Below are 21,402 nucleotides of genomic sequence, written 5' to 3'. Positions count from 1 at the left end.
TGCACAGTTTGAAACATAGTTAGGGCCCTTGTGTCTTAGTCTGGCATTTAGGCCCCCAGAAATGTTACTGGTAACAAGCAACCAGAAGTGACTGCTGCCTGCGTGACAGCTGGCCTCTGCCCAACCCACCTGACTTCTCAACCCCTCCCCTTTGCACACACTCCCCTCCCCAATTTAGGCTTGTTTCTACCTCTCTGTCTAGTGAACCCCAGGTCCTCCTCCAAGCTCAGCCCAATCACCTCCTCTTCTGGCCTTGCAGACACCTGTTTCCCCAGCTCCATCAGACAGAGCACAACCAGAATATCCTCCAATAATCCAGGCACCTCGTCTGGCCCTACAGACTATAAGCTCCTTGAGGGCAGGGCCAACATCTTTCATCCCTTTATCTCTACCAACAAGACAGTGTGTTCAGTAGTTGGTCTAATGCACTGAAGGCAGAGAGGTTAATACTATAAGCACCTACCAGACTTCTAGTGCTTGTTTCACTCATGAGGAAACAGAAATCTACAATTTACTTGAATTGTGAGGAGGGAACAGTATTGGGCTGGAGAATTTCCCTTACGCGTCCCTTAAGAAATACAAGATCTGGCCACATGATGGGTACATTTCCACCGGGTCACAAATAGAGCTGACAGGTACCATCTTTCTTGATGGGGCAAGGGCTCTCTAGTTTGTCCTAGTTGCCACCACTCCCTACTGTCTCTCCTGATTATCAAGCCTCCACGTCAGTTGCCATTTATCACCTGCACTAGGCCTGCATTGGCTGTGTCCATCACATGTCTGAGCCCTGTGAGTCCTGGAGTTTGCTGCCCTGAACTTCTGAAGGACATAGCCTCTCCTGCTGCTTTCTGCAAGCAGACAGAGGGAGAATCATCCAGCTGAAAGTCGCTTCCTCATTCTTCCCTCTCCCCACGCTTCACATTAAGCTAGAACTCTCCTGGGAGACACACATGCCTACAGGAGGCCCCAGGCCCAGGTGGGGGATGTGACTTCCTCCAGCTCCAGGGCCTCGTGGTACCTGCATCGCAGTCCAAGCCTCCTCACAGCTCTCTGACATCTTTGGAGGCTTGGCGGGAGTTGCTGGCCTAGCCTTCCAAGGGGCTGGTGTGCCACTCCTGCTGTGGAGGCCCTGGTAAATATGGGAGTGCCCAGGACGCCCTCCATCAGGGAGGCCTTGGATTGGGGGTATTTGACAATAATTTTCACTATAGAGGTGTGGAGGACAGCAGCCAGGGAAAAGGATCCTGGAGCCAAAACCTTAATCTGGTCTTCCTTCCTCATCTGGCCCTGAACCCACGTTCTGACGAAGGAGTAGGTGGAGGTGGCTGGGAGGCCTGGCCTTGCAGTTGCTTCCCCACGAGGCCTCACCTGGGCTGGTGGCACAGCTGCTGGCACCTCCTCGTCACTGTCTGACTCCTCGCTGCTGCTCTCCGAGTCCTCCTCCTGCTTCCTGGCCTGGGCGGCTGGGGGTCCTGCCTTCCCAGGGGGTGCTGTGGCAGCCCCTTTTTTTGGGGAACCTTTGGTGGGGGCTGAGGAAGCTCTGACCTGGGGGAGTTTCACTGAGGGCTTTGCCTGGAGTGAGAGAAAGAAGCAGGGAAGGGAGACAGGAGATGGATGGGGCACATACAGCTACGCTGTGGGTGGCTCCTGGCACAGAGGGGAAGCACAGGGATGCTTGCCATCCTCCAGGCCTCACCTGGGTGGGTGCCTCCCCTTCACTGTCAGACTCCTCCTCACTGCTCTCTGAGTCCTCCTCTGGGCCCCTGACAGGTCCCTGCTGGTCCTGGGCTGCTGCGGCCACTGCCTTCCCCACAGCTGTCATAGACACCTGGCCCTTCCCCGAGACGACACTGCTCTGGGGGGTCCTCAGTGGAGGCTTTACCTGAATTGTGAGGAGAGAACAGCATTGGGAAAGAAAGTAGACATCATGGTTCTCTTTAGATGAAGCCCCACCCATGGCATGATTGTGGGGAGGTTACTCCCACCTGTGCAGGACCCTTGTCCAGACTGGGGCCACTGCTGGGTCTTCCTCTCCATCCCACCCTGGCACCACCTGTGGCTCTGGTCCCACTTGCCTTGGCTGGGGACCCCGGCTTGGCCTGAGCAGCTGCAGTGACCCCTTTCCCCAAAGCTGACACTGCCCCTTTGGCTGAAGCTACTCGGCTGGCAGCCAAGTTAGCTTTGGTCTGAGGGCTTTTCACTGAAGTCTTCACCTGGAAGGAGAAAAGGGAATTATTGAAAGGAGGTGAGATGCAAAAGTGATTAGCCAAGAACACTGATGCTGGAGTCAGATGCCTGAATCTGGATTCTGGCTCCTCCATTAATAGTTATGTGAACTATTCAACAACTCATTTTATGAGGCAGTATTATCCCAATACCAAAGCCAGGCGAAGACATCTCAAGATAACTAACTACAGACCCGCATTCTTTATGAACATAGACACAAAAGTCCTTCATAAATGATTTGCAAACCAAATCTGGCAACAAATAAAAATGCGTATACACTATGCTCAAACAAGATCTATCCCAAGAACAAAAGTCTGATTGATTCCGACTCATTTCTGACCTCAGCAATGCTGAGCACAGTGGAACCAGTGAGTGTGCACAGCATTTTGAGGGTGAGGCCATTTAATCCACATGAAAGGCAGTTATGATCCTCATCCTTCAAGAGAAGGCAAGGGAAAAAAGGTGGCCAACAAGACTCCTCCTATCAGTCCCGCCTGTTTTAGCAGAGGTCCTTCAGACCTCTTGAACTTAGGAAAGGCGTCATCTTCTGACAGAGCACCAGGCTATAAGGTTAGGCTGCTAGAGAGGGACTGGCTGCCCTATTTTTCACCCTGAGAGAATAAGGCCCCAAAGTACGACCAAGTCTGTGGCTGGAAAAGTTTTGGCCAAGATGTAGTGAAAGGAAGTGGGAAAGGCAAAGGTTTTGGAGGCAGGAGTTGGTGGGGCCGGAGTAAGTCACTAAACAACTCCTCTAAACTCCAATTTTCTCCTCCAGAAACCAAAGCAATTGAACACCTGTCTCACAGTACAGCTGGCAGGCTCAGATGGGAAGACAGATATTTAAGTGATCGGCACAACGAAACTTTCTAAGATACTTCATCTTCTTTTTTTAAATGGAGGTCTGGGGACAGAACCCAGGACTTCATGCATGCTAGGCTCACTGAGCTATTATTCCCCAACCTATCACTGAAACTTTTAAGGCACTGGTTTAGAATGTCTGCAGCTTGGAAAAACAGGATAGGAGCCTGCTGAGCTGAAGACTCTGGGAAGGCGAAGTATAGTTTAAAAGCTCAGTAAAGGACTCACAGGACCTTGGTCCCACAAGGTAACAGTGAGAGCAGGACAAAACAAACCAACCAACAAGAAACAAAAAAACAAACAAAAAAAACCTCCACAGAAATGTGTGTGCTCTGACACAGGGAAATAAGAAATGACTAATTTGAGTGGTTAGTGAAAAAAAGAGCGACAATTAAAAATAATAAACGGTGGGTGGGTGAGTACAGGGAGTGAGCTATCTTCACTACTCCCAGCTCTCCCAGGCTGGAAGACAACTCGATTCTGCTCCCTCAGGGACAGGGATGAGAGCCTGCTGTGTGTGCACAGGACCCTTGCTGGGTGTGGTAGGCGAGATCTCATTAAATCCTCAACCCTGTGCAGGTTGATTTCCAATTTACAGAAGAGCAAACAGGCGCCCTGTTGGATTACATCACTTGCTGGGACATGGAGCTAGAACTTGAACCCAGGCAGCCTGGCTCTAAACCCCCCAGCCACTCACCCTTACCACATGGTCTACCCTAGTGATCCCGCCAGATACAATGCTCTGCTTGAGGAAAACCAAAAGGCCAGACACTCTCTCACCCCCTGGCCTTTGCATAGGCCAGTTTCTTTGCCTGGAACACTATGTCACCTGGTCAACTCTTTCAGCCCACAATTTGGATGCCACTTCCTCCAAAAGGTCTTCTCTCCTGAAAAACCCCTAGATGCCATCGCCTGCCAGGCTCTGCTAGCCCAGGTACACACCCTTTATCTCAACCCTATCACACCACGCTGAAATAACCCGTGTACAGGTCCACGCCCACCCATCTAGGTGGGAACTCTGAGGGCCATGGCCAAAGGAGCTCCAGACAGAATGGCACCTGGTAGATGAGATACTCAACAGAGCTTGTATAAAAAAGTGTAAGAAATCTCAGTGGGAGGTCAAAAGGGCATGAAGGAGACCCTGGAGCTCTGATGGGCAGAGGAGACAGAATGGAAAGTGTGGAATGAGGCTGAGCAGAGGCTGCCCTGGACGCTTCTGCACACCCTGGGAAAGAGCAGCCTGTGTGAGCCCATCTCCAGCCTGTCCCAGGCACTGGCATGGGTTGGCTCCTCCCAGGCCTCACCTGTGCGGCAGTCGAGGCTGCCTTCTCATTGTCTGACTCCTCACTGCTCTCTGAGTCCTCCTGTACCTCAGCTTTGACCTGGGCCATGACAGTCCCTGCCTTCCCTGGGAGCACTGGGGCAGTCCCTTGCCCTGAGGGCCCCTTGGTGGGCGCTGAGGCAGCTTTCCCTGGGACGCTTTTTCCTACAGACTTCACCTGGAATGACACAAAGAGAGGTGTGTCACGGGAGCCAAAGGACTGGGTGGGGACCGGTCCTGACCCAGCCAAGCAAACTTGGCCTCACCTGTCCCACTGCTGTGGCAGGAGCTGTCTCCTCCTCGCTATCTGACTCTTCGCTGCTTGAAGAGTTCTCCTCTGGCCTCTGGGCGCCCCTGGCCATGGCTGGGGATGATGTGCAGGCTAGTGAAGACACCGTTCCTGCTTTCCAGGGGGCTGGTGTGCCTGCTTGCACTGGGGGGACCTTGGCAGATGCAGGTGTAATAGGAGTCCCCTTCCGTGGGGAGGCCTTGGTCTGAGGAGTTCTCCCAGCCAGTTTTGCCTGAAGGGGCACAGAAGACAGAAGCTGGAGAAGGATCTTGGATGCAGAGCCCACATCTGCTCTGGAGTGGAGCCCCACTGCTGCCCTTCCCCACAGCTCCCTGTGGAGCTGACCAGCGAGAGCAGCTCAGGGTCAGCCTGTGGAGCTGCCCCTCCCGAGGCCCTACCTGGGCTGGAGTCACAGCTGCGGGTGTCTCATCCTCACTGTCTGACTCCTCGCTGGTCTCCGAGTCTTCCTTGGACCTTTCGGTCTTGACCTGGGTGGTTGCAGGCCCGGCCTTCTGAGAGGGCCCCTTGGCAGGACCCGAGGCAGGTCTGACCTGGGGAACTTTCCCCAAAGACTTTGCCTGCAGTGAGACACACGGGATTAGGGGAGAGAGCCCAAAGCATGGCTGTGTGCAGAGACTCTAGAGACTGAGAGGGCCAACAGGCACAACGAGGGGACAGGAAGGGCACTGAGGGGGAGAGAAGAGCCTCGCAGGCAGGGGCCTCACCTGGGCCGAGGCCGCGGCTGTCGGTGCCTCCCCGTCGCTGTCCGACTCCGCCTCACTGCTGCTCTCCGAGTCCTCCTCCCGCTTCACGGCCTGGGCAGCCGCAGACCCCACCTTCCCAGGGGGCCCTGGGACAGCGCCCTTTGCTGAGGGCCCCAAGCCCAGAGCTGAGGCAGCTTTGACCTGGGAGTTTTTCCCCAAGGCCTTTGCCTGGGAGTGACAAAGGACAGAGTCAGGATAGGGAGCTTACAGGGGAGCGTGTGTGAGGTAAGGCAGGAGGGGAGACGGGTAAGTGGAGGGCACAGGGCTCTGGGTGCAGAGGCGGAGGACAGGCGCACGGGGTCTCTGCACACCGGGCACAGGGCCGCGCAGGGTATTCTCCAGCCTCACCTGAGCCAGGCTTGTGGTCTGGGGCACAGCTGCGGGCGCCTCGCCCTCGCTGTCTGATTCCTCGCTGCTGCTGCTCTCCGAGTCCTCCTCCTGCTTCCTGGCCTGGGCCTGGGGGGCCACAGGGCCTGCTTTGCCCGGGGGTGCTGCAGGCGCCCTTTTCCTAGGAGATGCCTTGGCAGGTGCTGCTGAGGCAGCTTTGACCTGGGGGATCTTCCCTGAGGGTTTTACCTGGAGTGAGAGAAAGAGAATTGGCGGGGAGCCCAGAAGGTGGGTATGAGGAGACACAAGGGAGCAGACAGGGTCAAGGACACCAGAGGCGCCACAGTTGAGAAGAGGCAGGGCTCTGCGCATGCCTGGGGCGCAAGCAGAGTGGGAGAACAAGCCCTCAGAAGGCCGCCTGAGCCGGGGCGCTGGCTGCGGGGCTCCGCCTCCCCAGGCCTCACCCGAAGTGGGGTCTTGGCAGCTGGCAGCTCCTCCTCACTGTCTGAGTCCTCCTCGCTGCTGCTCTCTGAGTCCTCCTCAGGCTTCCCTGCCTTGGCCTGGGTGGCTGCAGGCCCTGCCTTCCCAGGGGGTGCTGGGGTGGCCCCTTTCCCAGCAGTCCCCTTGGCAGGACCTGAGGCAGCTCGGACCTGGACAGTTTTCTCTGAGGCCTTCACCTAGTAAAAGAGAAAGGGCAGTTTGTTCCCCTCCTTCTGAAAACCCTCTGGGGATGCCTTCAGGATAAAGCCTGAGGCCTTAGTGGAGCTCACAAGACCCCCCTACTTCTCTCCCCCACTTGACTGGAGCTCCAGCCAGTGTAGCCAACCAGCTTCACACCTCTTGGGGCCTTCACCCACCACCACCTTGTCTTCTGGGTCCCAGACAGGCACAGTTACTTACAGCAGTTCTCCCTGATGGCCCTGCACTGTCTGCATGGCTGCCCTGATACACAGGGTATCATGGACTGTCCCCGGCTGGGCTTTGCCATCAGCTAGAGGGCTCTGTGAGCACAGGCACCATGTCTGATGGACCTACTGCTATACCCTCAGTGCCAACCCCCAGTGTATATGTGACTGGACTTAGAGGAGGGAGAATGCAAAGGCCCAGAGGGAGGAATCAGGGGAGCTTGGATGTGGCAAAGGGACACACAGTCCAAAAACGGAAAGGGGACAGAGCGAGCCCTCCCTGGGCTTTCTGCACATGGACAGTAGGAGGACCCCTGGGGAGCCTGTCCTAGCCTCAGGGGGCAAGGCCCTGAGACCCTCAGCTTCCCTCTCACTAACCTACTGACACTTATTGGTCTCAGGCCCTGCTCCTGGCCTCAGGGCTTTGGCTGGGTGGCCACAGACCCTGTCTTCCTTGGAAAAATTGCAGCTGCTTGGCCCTGGGCTGATCACTCCAGAAAATCAGCAGCTCTGATCACTTCCTTTCTAGACACTTTCTCAAGCAGAGGGTTTAGGCTGCTACAGACAAGCCTTTGTTCGGCTTGCACTTTTTCAAATTTTTGAACCAACATGGAGAAAGTAGATTTTACACAGTTCACTTTTGGGCTCCTTCTGAAAAAAATGGATGCCACGCAGCACTGGGTACCCTTGGACACTGCAAAAGTGCTCTGAGCTGAGGAGCAGTGGCCCCTGTGGACAGGATCTGTATCCTCTGATCTGTCACAATTCCCACCTGCACCTCAGGGCCTTGGCACCTGCTGCACCTCCAGCTTGTAACGGTCTTTCTCCAAATGTCCACAAGGGACAAGGCCCCTTCCTTCAGGTATTTAAGACTTTATTTACTCAAATGTCTCGTCTGGAAGGCCTTCCCTAAGTGCCCTATTTCAAATGGCCACCCCTTCCTCCTTCCCCACCTTACTTTCTTCTATAACATTTACTAACACTTAGCAAAGTGAATCTTATTTATGTGCTTGTTTCTTGCATCTCATCACCCTGCCCCCAGCCTGGGTGTGGGACCTCTCCTCATAGGCCTCACCTGGGCGGAATCAGTGTTCCCAGGGGCCTTCTACCACCTGTCTGACCCCTCTCGTTCTCTGATTCCCAGCCTCTCTGGCTTTCCCTAGGGATGTGCCCAGAGCCTTTTTAGGGGCCTGCAGCTCTGGTCACTTATGTGGGGAAAGGGGGTCCCAGGAGACAGAAGGTAACAGGATACCTGTTCGCTAACAAGTCATGACTTGGCTTGAGAAGCCAGAGGACCAGGTAATTAAAACTTGTCTGGTCCCTCCATGGCAGGATTAGCCGGGATGAGAGCAGCCCACTGACTAGACAGGGAAACTGAGGTGAAGGAGAGTGGTTATAAGTGGGGTGCAGGACCCACCCTTTGGGAAGCAGCCATTCCAGGCCCCTGCTGGGGCAGGAAGGGCAATTTCCAGAGGCAGCTGAAGCAAAATCAGTTGTCCATGCCCTTCAGCTTCCACAAGCCCACCTCTCTCTCCCCAGACTCCAAGGCCAACCTCCTCTGGTAGGGTACATGCTCATTACACAGCTACCTCACCAGCTTCAGGGTTGGGGAGAGCCCCAGGCTGCCAGGGGACCAAGGAACCCTGAAGGGCAGCCCTCACCTGGCTGGGGGTCCCTGCAGGAGCTCCCTCCTCACTCTCCGACTCCTCCTCGCTGCTCTCTGAGACCTCTTCTGGATTCTTGGCCTTGCCAGCTGAGGTCAGGGTATCTCCTCTGACTTGGGGTGTCACATTCCCTGCCTTCCCAGGGGTTGGAGCCACCCTTCTCCTTGGAGACTCCTTGACTGGGGCTGGTGGGGCTCTGACCTGCGGCAGCTTCACTGCAGGTTTCATCTGGAACAAGAGGATGGAATTAGGGGACAACAATCTTCACCCCTGAGGGGCGCAAGATGCTTCATAGTCTATGAAGCCCTTTCCTAACGTCATTTGGTTCTCAACTCCCTAAGACAGGTATTATCTTTACACCCACTTTCCAGAAAAGGATAAAAGACTCAAAAAGGTCAAATCACTCAAAACCAATACCAATAACCGACTGTAACCCATATCTGTGAGGCTCTGGGGACAGAAGTCTCAACCACTATGCTCCTCTGGCACCTGGCACATAGGGCCCAGCAGAGGGGCAGCCTCTCTCAACAAGGACGGCTGGTACTTGTCTGCCCCTTCAAATACAGTATCTCATCATGGTGGCCTTCCTGATGGCCCAGAGGCCAGGGTTTGAACTTCAGTCCTGCTGTTGAGTCCCTGGGCACGTGCCTTCCCTCTCTGGACTCCAGCCCACTGAGGCTGTATGTTTGGCTGCAGGTTTCCCAGAGTGTCTTTGTTGCTGGCTGTATCTAGGGCCCAAAGGTAGGGATGGAACATGGGGAGCATCCCACAGGTAGGCCCAGGGGAGAGAGGAGCAAGGTTTCCACCTTCACAGGTGACTGGTTCAGGCGGGAAGGCGAGGTAGGAAGTGCCCTGGGTGCCAAGTCAATCCTTCCCTGAATCCTGCTGGTTTCTGCTGGGTGCCCCAGTGCCAGCCATCAGAATCTCTTGCCACCATTATTCCAACAGCCCCCTCAATCACCTCACTACTTTTATTTAGCACCACCCTCCAATCCAGGCCACAACTGCTGATTTTTTTGAAACATAAATCAGGCCATCTTACTCCTGTGCCTGAAACCCTGCAACAGCTTCTCACAGCCCCTAGAATAAAACCTAGACTCCTCTCAGTGGTCCTTCTGGTCAGGCATGGATCTGGTCCCTTGCCTATCTCTCATATCACTTTCCCTCTCATTCACGAAACTGCAGATCAACATTCCTTAAAAGCACCAAACTCGCTTTGTCTCCATCTCTGCCTGTACTGTCCCACATTCCCGTTATCACCCCTCCTGCTAAGTTTTCCCTTTACAGTAACCATTGCCACTGTAGTTACATTTCTGAGGGACCCTCCACTTCCCCAAGGTAGCAGGACCCCCGCCCATCCTGCCTACCTCTGTTTCCCCAAGGTCTGGCACTTGAAAGGTGCACAGTATGGAATGACCTCTGGGGACTTTTCCCTGGTCACAATTCAGAAAAGAGACAAGGGCCACAGATGAAAAGACCTGGCCATCTCTGGTCAAGTGCTGAGGCTTGGCATACAGCAGCAGGCCAATAACCTCCAGCAGCCTCACCCCAATCACCCTGCTTCTCTTCCCAAAGCTGTGTTCCTGCCCCTGGGCCTTTGCTCGTGCAGCTCTTCCTGCTCAAAAACCCTCCCCTCCACATCCTTCCCCAGTGAAGCTCCCTGTGCCTCAAAACCCTGGTCCCGTGCTACCTTCCCCAGGAAGCCTTCCCCCACCTTGTAGGCAGGATGGCGTCTCCCCAACCCAACAACCCCAGATCCTCTCCTGCCCAGATGCAGTGAACAGCACCTGGCTCCCCACCTCCACAGGCCTCAGCCTTTCCAGCTCCTGGGCACCCTGAAACAGTGGCTGAATTGATCTGTCGTTGCTGAAATGTGAGGCCCCAGCCAGGCCCGCAGGAGGGTTAGAGGTCCGCAGAGGGCAGCTCTTGAGAATGGGTAGCAATTACCTCCATGTCCGTCTCGTCACTAGAGCTGGAGGACTCCTCGCTGGAGCTGTCGGCCTGGCTCGCTGATGCCATTCCTGAGGGATATACAGGAAGGGGACTGAGGCACCCTTTCCAGACCTGCCTGAGCCTCCGAGGCACCCTCCACACCAAGTACTCAGAGCCAGGCACACGCTCCTCCTCCCCCGCGCTCTCCGGAAGGCCCACAGCTGCGCGCGCCACGCTCTCCCTCTGTTCCCGTTTGGCCCGAGCCCCGGGTAAGGGCTATAACAGGCCTTATCACACATGCGCCAGGACCTCACAGCTGAGAAAACCTCCTTCCATCATCATACGGAAGCAGGCTGGGCCTATTTTACATGAGAAACAGAGGCAAACTCAGGCCTCTTGGTTTGGCTTCTAAGCCTCTGAGGTGGGCCCGTACCCACCTGAGAGCAATAAACCAGAAAACGCTCCAGCACTGCCCTGGCTGCTGACACTCCCTCAGCAAAGCCTGCTGTGTCGGGGCAGCTGACTCTCTGTCACCCAGGCGAGGGGAAAATGGCCAGAAGTGGGGGGAGCCCTCACTGTCATAGAGATAAGCCCCTGAATTCCAGAATGTCCTAGGACCCGGTAAAGCAGTGCCCAGGCCTGCCTCCCCAGCCCGCACTTGGGGGGTCTGGTCCTAGAGGCGGGGGCTCCTCACCAGGCTTGGCAGTGGTTCGGAGGGCTGAGACGCTGCCCTCCTCCTCAGTTTCTGAGACCAGGATGGTATTTCCCAAGGGCCCTGCTGCCTTCTTGGGTGACTTCCCAGCGAGGAAATGGGCCACTGCCTTCCCGGAGGCAGGGTGTGCCGTGGAGTTCACTGGCTTGCTGGCTTTCTTGGTGTTTGCCTACAGAGAACAGGAGTGACAGACACACTTGGGTATGTCCCAGCGAACAAACAGCACAGATCAATCTGACCCCAACTCCACCACTTCTAGCCATGTGAGTTTGGGCACATCACCTCCGTAAGTCTCTGCTTCTTCATCTTCAAAGCAGGGCTAAAAATGGTACCTCCCTTCACAGAGGTATGGAGAAAACCGAAATACAGTTCTTGGGACACAGCAGAAGTTTGTTGTGGACATTTGCATGACTTCATAATTGTTTCTATGTATCTTTGCTAATGTTCTAGGCAACTTCAAGGACATAATACTTAATATGTCTGTAACACTCCTTTATGGATGACCAGAAAATGATATTCTACTTTCTAAGTAGTTTCCAGTCTAGAAAGTGCTTTTCAAGTTTTGAGAACCACAGGTGTTTTATTCAGTTTGGTGTCTCCACTGCCTCGCCCAGTGCCTGGAACTTAACTGTACTGGTAACAGTTTGCTGAGTGAACAGGTGAAGGCAGGGATGGAAGAGGAGAGAAATTGTATATTCTAGGTGTGTAATGTGGCCAGTGGTCCACAGCGGTAGGCACCAACCCCACCTTACAGAAAAAAACAAAAACAACAGAGGCCCAGGGAGGTGAAGCGACTTAACACAATCACATAGCTGAGTGTGATCACTGAGATCCGAACCCAGGCTGAGCAATTACACACAACCCTATCCTTCTCTGACACAGAGGACTGTGCCCTACAGGGCACTTCAACTCCCATGGGCGACAACTTGGAAGGTGGTCACACTCACCTTGGCTTTTTCTTTCATGCTTGAAGGTAAAAGCGCCCCCGTGACTGAGGAGTTGGTAGATGCTAGTCTCGGGGCTGCAAGACACAAACACCAGCTGGTTGAGCCAGATGAGCCTTTTCTCATGAAAGGGCAGCAAACAGGCTTCAGCTCACCTAATAATTCAATTGGCACGGCTGGCATGAGACCTGAGGCTGAGCCCGGACTGGGAAGAGCTCGGTGGTGCATCAGCCACATGCCCCAGGAGCAAGAGAGAAGAGTGGAGTCATGAAAGCCACATGTTTGCGTCCCCCACGGAGTCCCAAGTCCCTGGTGGCATGAGACGCTGAGGACCCCAGAGGAAAAGGGCCTGGCTCAAGCCTGCCGCATACCACCAGGGAAGCACTGCACACCTCCAGGGGTGCCATCCCCACAGGCAACCTGCCACTCTGGAGCCCTGAACCTCACTCCACAAGACAGGGGCAGGCCAGGCAGCCCCAGCTGCACAGAGAAAGCTGCTCAGAATTTAAATGGTTTCTCCGTGGAGAGGTAGCTGAACCACGAGACCAGGACCCAGTTAGATGTTGAGATTTCCAGATTCTTGGTGCTTTTTTTTACACCAGGTTATGCTCTCCTTAGATCTCAGATTAGGAAAAGATTTCTAAGGTATGCTGTGAAACAAAGATGTTGCTGAGATGAATGACACGATCTAATTGTTTCTCTGACATTCAAGTCCATCTCTCTCTATTTTTAATTATGGAAAAATTTAAGCCCATTCATAAGCAGAGAGAAAGTGTATTAAACCACCCAGCCCCAATCATTATCAACTTGTGGCCTTATTTCAACTGTCTTCTCATTCACCCTTCCCCACTGAGCACTGTTCTGAAGAAAACATCAGACATCTTATGGTGTTGCCCAAATATTTCAGAATGTTTCTCTCAATGAGGACTATTAAAAAGTATAATTATAATTCCATTATCATAGCTTTAAAAACTCACTGAGTAGGCAGTCAGTATGAAATTTTACAATTTTTTTTGAACAGTTTGTAAGTGTAGATGTATGCACGTATGATGTCTATCTGTATGACTGCAGATTCAAAGGAGAAAGTCTTTTTTCTCTGTTTTTAAATTTAATTGAATTATTTAATTTTATCAACAAAGGAGAAAGTTTTAAGGCTACCCACTGGGAGGTACGTTTAAGGAGTGAGGGGAGCAGGCAAGAGGAAGAGGAAACCCCCCCATCTTTCTTCTGTATGCTTTTGTACTGTTCACAGTGAACTTGTTCTGTGTTATAATTTTAAAAGACTAAGCAAGGTCTAAAATACATATTTAGTATGATCTCAAATATTTGAAAAAACATGCAGGATAAATAAATGGAAGAATAATTTGCCAAATTGTATGCGCCAAAGATATGGGTAATTTTTCCCTGCCTTTTTAGAAAGTAATTTTTATGTATTCTGTAACGAATATTCCATAATGAAGCCTATATTTCTTTTACAATCTGAAAATACCTTTAAAAATAAAAAAATTACCTCCCACGTAAATAAAAACCAATAATGCAGAGAAGAAATGATAATTCCCCTGTGGAGGTATGATTACTGTTGGTTAAGGCATAAACTGCCCTGAGATGTGAGGAGAAGGGGCCTCACTGGGTCACTCCTGCCAGCATGTGCAGGACAGCCTCCCAGCGCTAACCTGTACACTGTGACAATAACAGGGAGATGGGTGGCAGCTCTGGAAGCAGCCCACAGGCACACAGAAGAGATGCTGCCAGCTGCCCTCTCTGAAATCTCTAGCAGCTCTTCTGAAAATGTGGGCTTTTCCTCCATCTTTCTCAGAATCACCTAGGGACTTGTAAAAAGTCAGCTCCTTAGCCCCCCTGGAGGGGCTGACACTGTACCCCAAATTAGACTGTAAAGGCCCATCTACTTTTTTGTTCATCCACTGGATTCCCAGCACCTGGGACACAGTGATTGGCCCAGAAGAGCTCAAGTCAAGACTAAAGTAGACAAAAGAGATATGTGGGGTACTTCCAACCTTCCCTCTGAAAGGGCCTGGTCCTCCCTGGGCTTGCTGAAGGAGGCTGGAGGTGGATTCTCCCCAGGAACAATCCAGTGATCTGACAGCCTGTTCCCAGAAGGGGCAGGGTCCTGGGCTGAGCTCACCAGCACCAACGATGGGGGACCCCCAGCATGCAGGAATCTTACTGGCTTTGGCAGTTTTGGGTTCTGCCTCCTCCTCCTCCTCTTCTGAGCTCTCCGAGCTGCTAATGGGGTCTGACACACGGGTCTTCTTGGCCTGCAGCGCTGCATCTTCCTCTGCCTTCCGCTTCTGGCCAATCTCTGAGGTTCTGCAAGACAAGGGTGACTGGCTATCCCAACCGTGTGACAAGGACAATCCCAGGAGAGTTGAAAAGGAAGACTTTCCCACATCCTCCCCGACCCAAAAGGGAACATGCATAAAAGAGTTTAAACAGCGATGAAAGACAGTGTAGATACAATTTTGTGTTCTGTATTTTCACTCATTTCTCGTGCCTTTACAATTGTCTCAGTCTTCAAAATAATCAGGAAAGATGGAAAACACATAACACCAGCAGCCAACCATCACTGAGCAGTTAAGGCTGGCACTGCAGACACCTGACACAACCATCGAGCTCCTCCTCCCCCTAGAACTTGTGGCATCTGCAGTGCCCTTTCCGGAAGAGTCTGCCCAGGTTCCTCTTGTCTTCAGGCCTCAACTCCATTACTGCCTCCTCCAAGAGGCCCTCCCTGATCACCACACCCCTCCAAGACATCTCTGCCCTGCCATCCTGTTTCACTTTCTTCAGAGCGTTTTTCTCCCTTTTGGTATTTTACCTACTTCCTGCTCAACGCCCCCACTACACAGCCAGGCCCCAGGAGGCGAGGGCTGGCAGGAACCTCTCCACTCACTACAGCACCTCGAGTGCACAGCACGAGTCTCAAGGCTAAATGACCTCCCAGGGTGAAAGTAAGTCTGGGTCTCTGGGCAGGATAAGCACCCAGGTGGCTGGGTCACCAGAACTTTCATGTATCATCTTTTCTGACCCCAGCTTCCCACCCTGAGGGAGTCACTGTCTGCCCCTTGTTCTCCTACTGGGACAGGAGCTGGCCTGACCCAGTCTGGGATGCGCTGCTCAGTCCCCTCTTCCCAGGAAGGCAACCTGTTGGGAATCTTCTGCAAACACAAGTTTCATTTATTATGTATATCAGTTCTTTCCGCCTCTCTCCTCCCAACAGAATGTAAGCTTCACAAAGGCAGGGATTTTTCTCTGGTTTGTTTCCTTTTATATCAAGAACAGACCTAGCTCACAGTAGGTGCTCAATATACCGGGGGGGGGGGGGGGGGATTTCTCCAACAGTCAGGTTTAGCACTTTCGGTACTATTATTATCCTCATTTTACGGATGAAGACAGACTTGGGGAGGCCAAGTTTGTCCAAGGTCCTACAGCTGGTTGCTGGGTTTGAACTACTAGGTCAGAAATGACGAGGCTAGGCTGGCTCTGGTGGGTGTATGGTCCTTGTCCCATTCAGTACCCCTCACCCATAGAAGGGGCCAGGGGCAGGGAGGGGTGTGTGGTGCGGCTCACTGAAGCAGTTCTCTTGCGAAGGAAGTGCTGTGCAAACACCCAGACACCTGGGCGAGATGGAGGAAGTAGGGGTGTGCCCTGTGCTCGCCTCAGCAGCAGAGGAGAGCTAAGACCTGAGGGCTGACAGGGCTCTCAAAGACCTCAGCTCTCCACTGGAAGCTGGGATCCCTTTCACACCATTGCCTGCCTTTGTTTACACACCTCTGATGACAGGGAACTCACCACTCCGCTGTAGTCTCCTCATTTTTGGAGTGCTCTCATGACCAACTGCTTATACTCAGAAGCTGAAACCTGCCTTCCTAAAGATGAATACACATGGGTCCCACTTCAGTCTCTCAGAGAACATCCCACTCCCTTTGTCCTCAAAGATGTGCAGACCGTGGTCCCTCATTTGCCCCTTTGCCATTTCTTTTCCATCCCAGACAATTCAGGATTCACTGTACCTCCTCATGGGGCATGACTTCCCCTAGCTGGCTGTGGTCAGGTCAGTTCACAGAGAGAACAATTATCCCCTCCTTCATTCTCAAGCCATTCCTCTGTTGATATGCCCTTGGATCACTCCCCTTTCCTTGTTTTACGAGTTTCACAGGCATTTCATATCCAACATGTCCTTGAAATCTTTCCTTTCAAATCAGGTTCCTTCCTTTCAGGTGTACAAGCCAGACACTGGGAGTCACTAGACTGCCTCTCCAAACCACCCGCAGACCCTGGTCTTATCCTCTAGCATTCCTGGAATCCACTGTCTACTCCTCTGTTATTCCCTGTCTCAAGCCCCGTCAGCTCTTGCCTCACGCGATGCTACAGAGTACAGCACCACTGTCCGCTTCACCCTTCGGTGGCTTCCACTGCTCTTGGGGCAAAGACATAACCTCTCCCTGTAGATGATCAAGTCTTGCACCAGGTGCTCTCTGCCAACTGCCCAGCCTCACCTGTACCACTGCCTGAGGCTACAGGCCTCAGCACCAACAGTTCCCCCTGCGAGGTACACTCCACCGGCCTCTCCACACCTATTGCCTAGTTCACTCCCCTACTCCCTGCAGCTCTCAAATCAAAGGTCACCTCAAGAAAGCCTCCCCTAATCCCCCAGATGAAGCTAAGCTCATCTGTTTATGTGTTTTGGGCACCAGGCACCTCTTTCGTACTCCTCACCACCGTGGTAATTTTACACTCATATGTTTCACTCTTTCAGACATGCTTACCTCCCTGACTCCACTGTCAGCTCCAGGAAAGAAGGAACCATGTCCGTCTCAATCATGACAACGTCTCTGTGCTTAGAACAGAGCCTGGCATTCAGTAGGTACTCAACAAATGCTTATTGATTTAATGAATAATAAGCTGCAGAGAAGCTTCTGTCCTTAAGAGACACTGATCACAGCTCTCAGTGTCCTCTCCCACTACCAGACACCCGTATCTGCGATCTGGCTTCCTGGAGGTGGTAGCAGTACCTACAGTGGGCTGTGGGGACAGACCTTAGCCCAGAGTGCATCCTAGTTGATTCCAAGCTGGTAGCTTGGGATGTCCATACACCACAATTTCAGCCAGGTGAGACTTACTGTTGCCAGTGTGTATAGATGTCCAGAAGGGTTACAGGCTGAGCCATGAAACTTTTCTGCAAAGAAGTAAAGAGAAAGCAACAATTAGCCCCCGAGCACAGTAAGGGTCCTCCTCACTCCCCCTGGGCCCCACTCTTATGACCTCATGACCAGCCCAGGTGGCTGAGAAGGTGGTCTTCATGCTCTGGGAAATATGTCTGCGTGGCCCTGCCAGTACCACCCAAACCTTCCAGAGACAAGCAGGGCGAGTATTTCCAGCTAAAACCTTTTACACTAAAACATTGGTGAGAGGCATCTTTAGAGAGGTTGGCTGTTCCAGAGAGAATAGGAATGTTCCAGGCTAGCATTTATCCAGCCCCCAGGCTTCCGGGCACTTTCCAGGTTTTAGGGCCACACGACAGAGCTTTTTCCACCCCTGACCTTTCAAAAGGCTTTCCAAGGCCAGTCTGGTCAATCTCCCCAGGACAGTAAGAATCACAGTCCAGATACCCGAGGCAATCCAGGTGGCATCTACTGGGAAGAGACTGGAACCAAATGGTACCAATCCTTTAGTAGAAGCGGAGGCCTCTGAAGCCAAGATCAGAAACCTACTCTTTCTGCAAATGACAAGAACCCAGGGGTGCCAAGTGCCCCAATGAGGCTGAATGAGTAATGTGGGGCGAGGGCAGTGTTAGGGATCTGGGCAGAGTGGCGGAGGGTGCACTTGGAGTCAGGCAGAGTGCCTCTGTTAACTGGATGGGCCAATCTCTTCACTCCTTCAAACTTCAGGTTCCTTTTTGATAACATGAGGACAACAGCAGTACCCACCTAACACGAGAAAATCTAGTCAGTGCCCAGATTATGAGCCAGCAACACTGAGACTTCAAGTGTCAGTTTCACTCTACTTGGGCCCCAGGCATACTGGCCTTCTCAGTGCCCCTCAAAAACATCAGGCCACCCCACCCCCATCAGGGCTTGCCATTCTTCTGTCTGGAATGCTCTTTCCTGCCAACAGCTCACTCCTTCACTTCCTCCAGGTCTCTGCCCAAAAGTCACCTTCTCAGTGGGGCTTCCTGATCACCCCATTTATAATTTAACCCTGACATTCCTTATTTTCCCTGCCTGCCTTATTTTTACAGCTAGCACCTACTATCACCTGACACTGTATCATTAACTTTTTAAAAACTCAGCCATCTGTCTGCTTCTGCTGTAATGTATGCTTTATAAGAGGCTCGTATGCCTATGCAAATGCCCCAAAGATGGGTACTGCCTCTCGCCCCTTGTAGCTATTAAGTGATATAACTGGAGTAAGAAGGGCAACTAAGGTCCAAAGAGGATTGGGAAAGGCACAGATAATGTACTAGGGCCTATCACCCTTTAGTCTCTCCAGGAGGTCCTGAGAGCAAGCCAGAGCATACACCACAGCTAAAGGGATACTGCCTACTTAGGTCAATAGCCACCATACCAGCTAAAAACCTTCCAGTGGCTGACCACTGCTCTTCAGGTGAAGACCAAAGTGCCCACAGTAAGGTCCAGCCAGCTCCCTGCCTCTCTCCTTAGGGACCTCTATCACATTTGTACTCCACATTTAAGCCACAAAAAACTTTCCAGAGAAAAGTACAAAGGCAACAATTTCCCTCCCACCACAGGGCATTTGCACCTCCCTTTTCTCAGATCTCAAAGCAACATCCACTTCCTCAGGAAAGCAGTCCTGGTTATCCCGGACAAGGGTAATCTGCCATCCGTGTGTCTCTCATTCTTGGCACTTAATGGAGTGTTAACTGTACAGTTACTTTTGTGATTCTTCGATTTATGTCTATCTCCCCTGCCAGATTTAGACTGTATACTGTAGAAGGGCTGGGGACCCTCGCTTACCATTCCATCACCAGGACCCTGAACGCCATGACTAACAGTTGCTGAGAGAATGGATGAGGTAAATGACTGCGCCACAAGTTCGAATCTCAAAGCTGTCCGACTCAGTACTGAAGACCTGCTAAGGCCTGAGCTCCATCTCAATTAAGGCGTCACATGCCCCTTCTCAGAATGGCGCTCTTTCGCCCCTCCAGGGCTGGTCACAATCCACCCTTCAGACTCGCAGCAACCTTCTCACCCTAGGGGGCCGCGCCGAGCCACGTGGCCCAAGACTTTCGAAACTTTAAACCGCCGCTCCCAGGAAGTGGGTGGAGGTAGGGGCGCGGGAATTATGAAGCCCTGCGCCTGGGATCTCATGTCCGGCTCGCCCACTGAACAGATGGGGAAACTGAGGCCCAGAGGAACTGGGAGCAGCAGGGGTTGGGGGCAGAGGCTGAGGCTCCTTCGGCACCCCTGGCCGCGTCCCGGCGCACTGCGGGATACGACTCTGGGCGCCCTCCAGGCCGCCAGGGAAGGGGGCGCAGGCCGCCTCTCCTCAGATCTCGCACGCGGCCCTTACACACGGCCCGCGCACGCTTACCTGCCCGCTCTGCTCCTTCACTTCCCGCGCTGCGCGCACATAGCCCGCCTGCAGCAGATGCTGGTAGATCAGGGGAAGCAGCTCCCGCCGCTTCCTGGCCTCGGCCATGCCCGCGACCTCCGGCCGGTTAGTTTACCTGCACGCCCCCCTCAGTCCCCGCCCGCCATTTCCCCCTTGCCCTTAGACCTCGCGCGCCCCACTTCCGGCTCCTCCTCCGCTCTGGCCGCACGGCATGCCGGGACGTGTAGTCTTACCTCCAGGCGTGGTCGGCCCCGCCCCGGTGCGTGAAAGGGGCGGAGACACGGAGGACAATGAGACCTCCCATTGGCGAGGGAGGGCGTGGCCAGACTCGAACCCGCTCTCTGGGCCAGGACGTGATTTGAATGACTCCTTAAATCCTTCAGACTTACTCCTTCAAGGGATTTGTCTTCCGCTTAGATGTCTGACAGCTGCAATCGCGTTTTACTCATCTCTGAATTTCCTAATCTGCATCTCTCTCTAGGCCTGAACTTCCAGTTACCCACTCATTTATTCATTTCACAGATTTTTTTTAGAACCCATGAACTATTTGTCATCATTCATTCACTGAACAAATCCTTATTGAGCACCGTACTTTGGGCTAGCGCTTGTCTAGAACTGGGGGATAAAAAGTTGAATAAGACCTGGGAGCTGCTCTCAAAGCTCACAGGGCAGTAGAGAGACAGTCGGCAGCCAAAAAACCATGGTTCGGTGCCTTCTGTGCGTTGTCCGGGACAGGCGTAGCCTATGGAAGCAGGCAGGAGGCGCCCCTAACCCCAAAGAGACATCTAAGCTGATGCTTAAAGATGGAGTAGGAATTTCTAGGTGCAGATGAGAGGACTGGCATCCCAGGCAGAGGTCACTGCATGAGTACAGATAGGAGAAACCACACTGGTACAGGCTGGGAAACACAAACGTAAAACCGAGTCTGTACTGCTGGGCTGTAGAGTTGAGGGGAAGAGGGAACGAGTGAAGGCACAAAAGAATGGAGAAGTTAACAGGGCCTATAGCACCCTCTCCCTTCAGCAGAGTTTGAACTTTGTTCCAAGGGCGATATAGACTCTGACTGGTTTTATGCAGGAGGGTGACCTGGGTATGTGTTTTTAAAAGACTGCTATGACCAAAGCATGGAGGATGGATTTGTGGAGAATAAAGCTAGACGTGAGGGTGTTGTAGTTGTGGAGCGGAGGTTGGCAGGGAGAGGGTGAGCAAGGCTGGGGAATATTTGAATCACCAGTTCTCAACTTCATGGACCCATTGATAAACTGAAGACAACATGAACCACCTAGCCTTTGCTGTAGAAAATTTTGAAGGTGTCCAGACCCATAACATTTTCCATCCAACTTTAGGACACATACCTGAAACTCCTAGAGTTAGGAACTGCTGCTCCAGGAAGAAACAGGGACAGGACCAGGTGACTGTTGGAAGGTGGTGAGTGAGGAAGAGGGAGGAGACTAATGTACATTCAGCTATTTAGCAAACATTTATTGAGCACCTACTATTGGGGATAAAACTGTCTCTAGCCCAACAGAGTTTATAGTCTAATCTGGGAGACACAAACTAAACAAATATTCATACAAATATATTGTTACAAACAGTAAGCTGCAGAAAGGAAAAGGATAGTGTTTTCTTATGGAATAGTAGAGTGTTTAAAACTATGCTGGAGTCATCCTAGTTGGGTTCAAATTCCAGCTTTGCCTCTCATTAACCAGGTGACCTTGGTGCATTACATAACTTTTCTGTGCCTCAGTTTCTTCACCTGTAAAATAGAGATAGTTATAATTTCTAGCTCATAGGATTGTTGCGAGGAGTAAATCAGGTCTAAGCAGAAGTGCATAGAAGAGTTCCAAAGGATAGTGCTGAGCTCGTGTGT

The 21,402-nt window shown here is 52.5% G+C and overlaps 1 protein-coding gene across 12 annotated transcripts in view; it reads right to left on the bottom strand.

Moving 5' to 3' along the window:
• The window catches only part of TCOF1 (treacle ribosome biogenesis factor 1), a 35,362-nt gene extending 15,662 nt beyond the window's left edge, over positions 1-19,700 (bottom strand). For 4 of the 12 annotated variants that reach the window (XM_032477102.1, XM_032477103.1, XM_032477105.1 and 1 more), the window contains exons 1-16: positions 19,512-19,700; positions 17,081-17,136; positions 14,128-14,270; positions 11,946-12,019; positions 10,981-11,167; positions 10,302-10,375; positions 8,352-8,582; positions 6,250-6,462; positions 5,807-6,034; positions 5,420-5,626; positions 5,093-5,272; positions 4,672-4,926; positions 4,389-4,583; positions 1,986-2,213; positions 1,697-1,882; positions 1,369-1,572 (exon numbers count right to left, since the gene is read on the bottom strand). In XM_032477102.1, coding sequence (XP_032332993.1) covers positions 1,369-1,572; positions 1,697-1,882; positions 1,986-2,213; positions 4,389-4,583; positions 4,672-4,926; positions 5,093-5,272; positions 5,420-5,626; positions 5,807-6,034; positions 6,250-6,462; positions 8,352-8,582; positions 10,302-10,375; positions 10,981-11,167; positions 11,946-12,019; positions 14,128-14,270; positions 17,081-17,136; positions 19,512-19,619 — 2,769 coding nt within the window. In that variant the 5' untranslated portion in view covers positions 19,620-19,700. The remainder of the gene's footprint in view (positions 1-1,368; positions 1,573-1,696; positions 1,883-1,985; positions 2,214-4,388; positions 4,584-4,671; positions 4,927-5,092; positions 5,273-5,419; positions 5,627-5,806; positions 6,035-6,249; positions 6,463-8,351; positions 8,583-10,301; positions 10,376-10,980; positions 11,168-11,945; positions 12,020-14,127; positions 14,271-17,080; positions 17,137-19,511) is intronic. The other 8 variants (XM_014567376.2, XM_032477113.1, XM_032477107.1 and 5 more) reach the window with 7 other exon arrangements.
• Between the last annotated feature and the right edge of the window lie 1,702 nt (positions 19,701-21,402).

The sequence above is a fragment of the Camelus ferus genome, chromosome 3 (assembly GCF_009834535.1).
Source record: "Camelus ferus isolate YT-003-E chromosome 3, BCGSAC_Cfer_1.0, whole genome shotgun sequence".
Lineage (NCBI taxonomy): Eukaryota > Metazoa > Chordata > Mammalia > Artiodactyla > Camelidae > Camelus > Camelus ferus.
The sequence above is the reverse complement of the archived record's forward strand: the minus strand, read 5'-3'. Positions and strand labels throughout refer to the sequence as shown.